The sequence below is a fragment of the Microtus ochrogaster genome, linkage group LG2 (genome assembly GCF_000317375.1).
Source record: "Microtus ochrogaster isolate Prairie Vole_2 linkage group LG2, MicOch1.0, whole genome shotgun sequence".
NCBI classification, from domain to species: Eukaryota; Metazoa; Chordata; class Mammalia; order Rodentia; family Cricetidae; genus Microtus; species Microtus ochrogaster.
In genome coordinates this window covers 2,990,705-2,993,041 of record NC_022028.1, presented here as the reverse complement: position 1 = coordinate 2,993,041, position 2,337 = coordinate 2,990,705, and the positions used below count along the sequence as shown (strand labels likewise).

The 2,337-nt window shown below is 47.2% G+C and overlaps 1 protein-coding gene across 5 annotated transcripts in view; it reads right to left on the bottom strand.

Moving 5' to 3' along the window:
• The window catches only part of Taf8 (TATA-box binding protein associated factor 8), a 22,316-nt gene that overhangs the window by 15,658 nt on the left and 4,321 nt on the right, over window positions 1–2,337 (bottom strand). For all 5 annotated transcript variants that reach the window (XM_013350966.2, XM_013350963.1, XM_005359711.3 and 2 more), the window contains exon 5: window positions 1,209–1,333. In XM_013350966.2, the coding sequence (XP_013206420.1) occupies window positions 1,209–1,333 (125 nt within the window). The remainder of the gene's footprint in view (window positions 1–1,208; window positions 1,334–2,337) is intronic.

The following is a 2,337-nucleotide window of genomic DNA, read 5'->3' as shown; positions in this document are numbered from 1 at the left end:
AATTTTTAAATAAAAAACTTTTTTATCTATTTTTTGTGTGTGTACTGGGAATACAACTTCTGTTTTTTATAATTTATTTATTTTTTAATTTTATGTTCATTGATGTTTTGCCTACATGCAGACATGTAGGTTTGTGTGAGGGTGCTGGGTCCTCTGGAACCAGAGTTATAGACAGCCGTAAGCTGCCACGTTGGAGCTGGGAATTGAACCTGGGTCCTCTGGAAGAACCTCTAAGCCATCCTTCCAGCCCTTGGAGTAGAACTTCTATAGGCTAGGCCAAGTGTTTTACCACTGAGCTACTACCCTAGGCCCTAGCTTTGAAGATTTTATTTATTAATGTGTAGGTGAAGGCGGGAGAAGAAAGAATAGAGAAGGGTGTAACGAGACACACTTGTTACCTCAGCACTTGAGAGGGAGAGGAGAAGGTCCTGGAATTTGAAGTCATCTCGAACTACGTCCTGAGTTGGAGGCCAACCTGAGCCGTCTGAGACTCATTCTCAGAAACCAACACTGAAAGGAGCTCCTTCCATTATTTTATCGTCCGGATTCACTAACATACTATAAAAGGGGTATGAGCACTGGGAACAGACTGTATTCCCATAAAAAAACGTTTAGATATAGTCAACTCCTAACTCCTGGCATCTCAGATGACCTTATTTGGCAACAAGTCACCAAAGATGTCATCAATTAGAACGAAGTCATGAAGGACAAATGATGTCTTAAGGGAAGACAAAGTGTGTTAAACAGAAAGCCAGCACCACGCAGAGACAGGCAGATAGGAGTGACGCACCTATTAACCAAGAAACGCTGGAGAAACACTGGCACATCCTTGGCTAGGGCAAGGTGAACAGATTCCTTACAGGTTTGAGAGGGAACGTGGCCCTGATAACACCTTAATTTTGAACTTCTGACCCCTAGGCCTATGGAATAATATATTTTTATGGCTCTACGTCATTTCTTTTTTGGCCTTTTTTCCCGGCGGCCCAGGACTCTCGGAGACTGCAGTCCAGAGCAGCAGCAGCTCAGTCTGTACCCAGGCTGGCCTCACACTCAGTGCTGGGATTACAGGGCTGAGCCACCATGTCCGTAACAAGGTTGCGTCTCTCTAGGGAAAAGGGAAAGTCGTGAGAACTGAATGGCACTGCCACCAGCAACTGTTCACCACTGTGTTCACATCACTCACAGCCCCTGGCGGCTCCACCACTCACCGGAGTTTTGATGTAGGTGTGGGGATCTGGAAACTCAGGAAAATGGCTGGGGATGTGTGGTGGGTGGGGTCGGTTCTGCCCTGCAGTGAGGGCCTTGGGTGTTACTGGCTGATTGGTCACCGGAGCTGCAACAGAATCACAATGGTTACTTCTCCAACCCTGCATTCCACAGACAACAGTCCCCGTTCAAACCCCTCCTGTCACTGGACGGTGACTAAGCACCTGGCTCTTCACTGATAAAAGACCTTCCAGAACCTTTTCAGATCACCACACAATGACCTGCCCTGCCAGGTAATCTTGCTTGATATTTCAATCAGTGACAATTCGCCTGTTAGCCCCTTGCATCAACACAAGAGTGGCCGTCACCAAAGCCACCACATAAAAGAACATGCTGACTTTCATTAAGGGCATTAAAGAGGCTGCTGGCTATCTTTCCAGGGACCGCGAGGGCACTAGGAACAGTGTTCAGTGCAGCTTTTACTCAGCATGCAGGAGGCCCTGAGGTCCAATCCCCAGCACACACACACTGTTCAGAGACCCCCAAATAACAAATACTGAGCTGGGGAAAGTGTGGGCTTAACAACTATAGGATGGGAAGGAAAATGGTGCTTTCCACTGCCTCTCTCCAATGCAGGTGGCAAGATGGTGACCAAGCCAATCGCCAGGACCCACATGGTGGAGGGAGACAGCCTCACAAAGTTTCCTCTGATAGTCACATGCACACACACAGTAAACAGATGCAGTATCTAAAAAGATGCCAATGCAAAAGAGTAACTTTAAAAGACAAATACAGCAATTCACCCCAAGTCCTAAAGCCTAAAACAGTTACTCCTTACTTAGCTTAAGGGACCTACTTATCTAAAGCAGAATTAACCTTCTCAACAGGGATACGTTAGATATAGTTCTTTTGTTTGCTAGTTTTTTGAGCCAGCATCCTGCCTGTGTAGCTCAGGCTAGCCTAGCCCTCATTATGCATCCCCAGTGCACTAGAGCTCTAGAGCAGCCCTCACCCTCATGAGTAGCCACCAAAGAGCAGCAGTTCGGATGGTGCAAGCCACAAAACTGCCTTTAAAACATGAAAGCAGGCCGGGCGGTGGTGGCGCACGCCTTTAATCCCAGCACTCGGGAG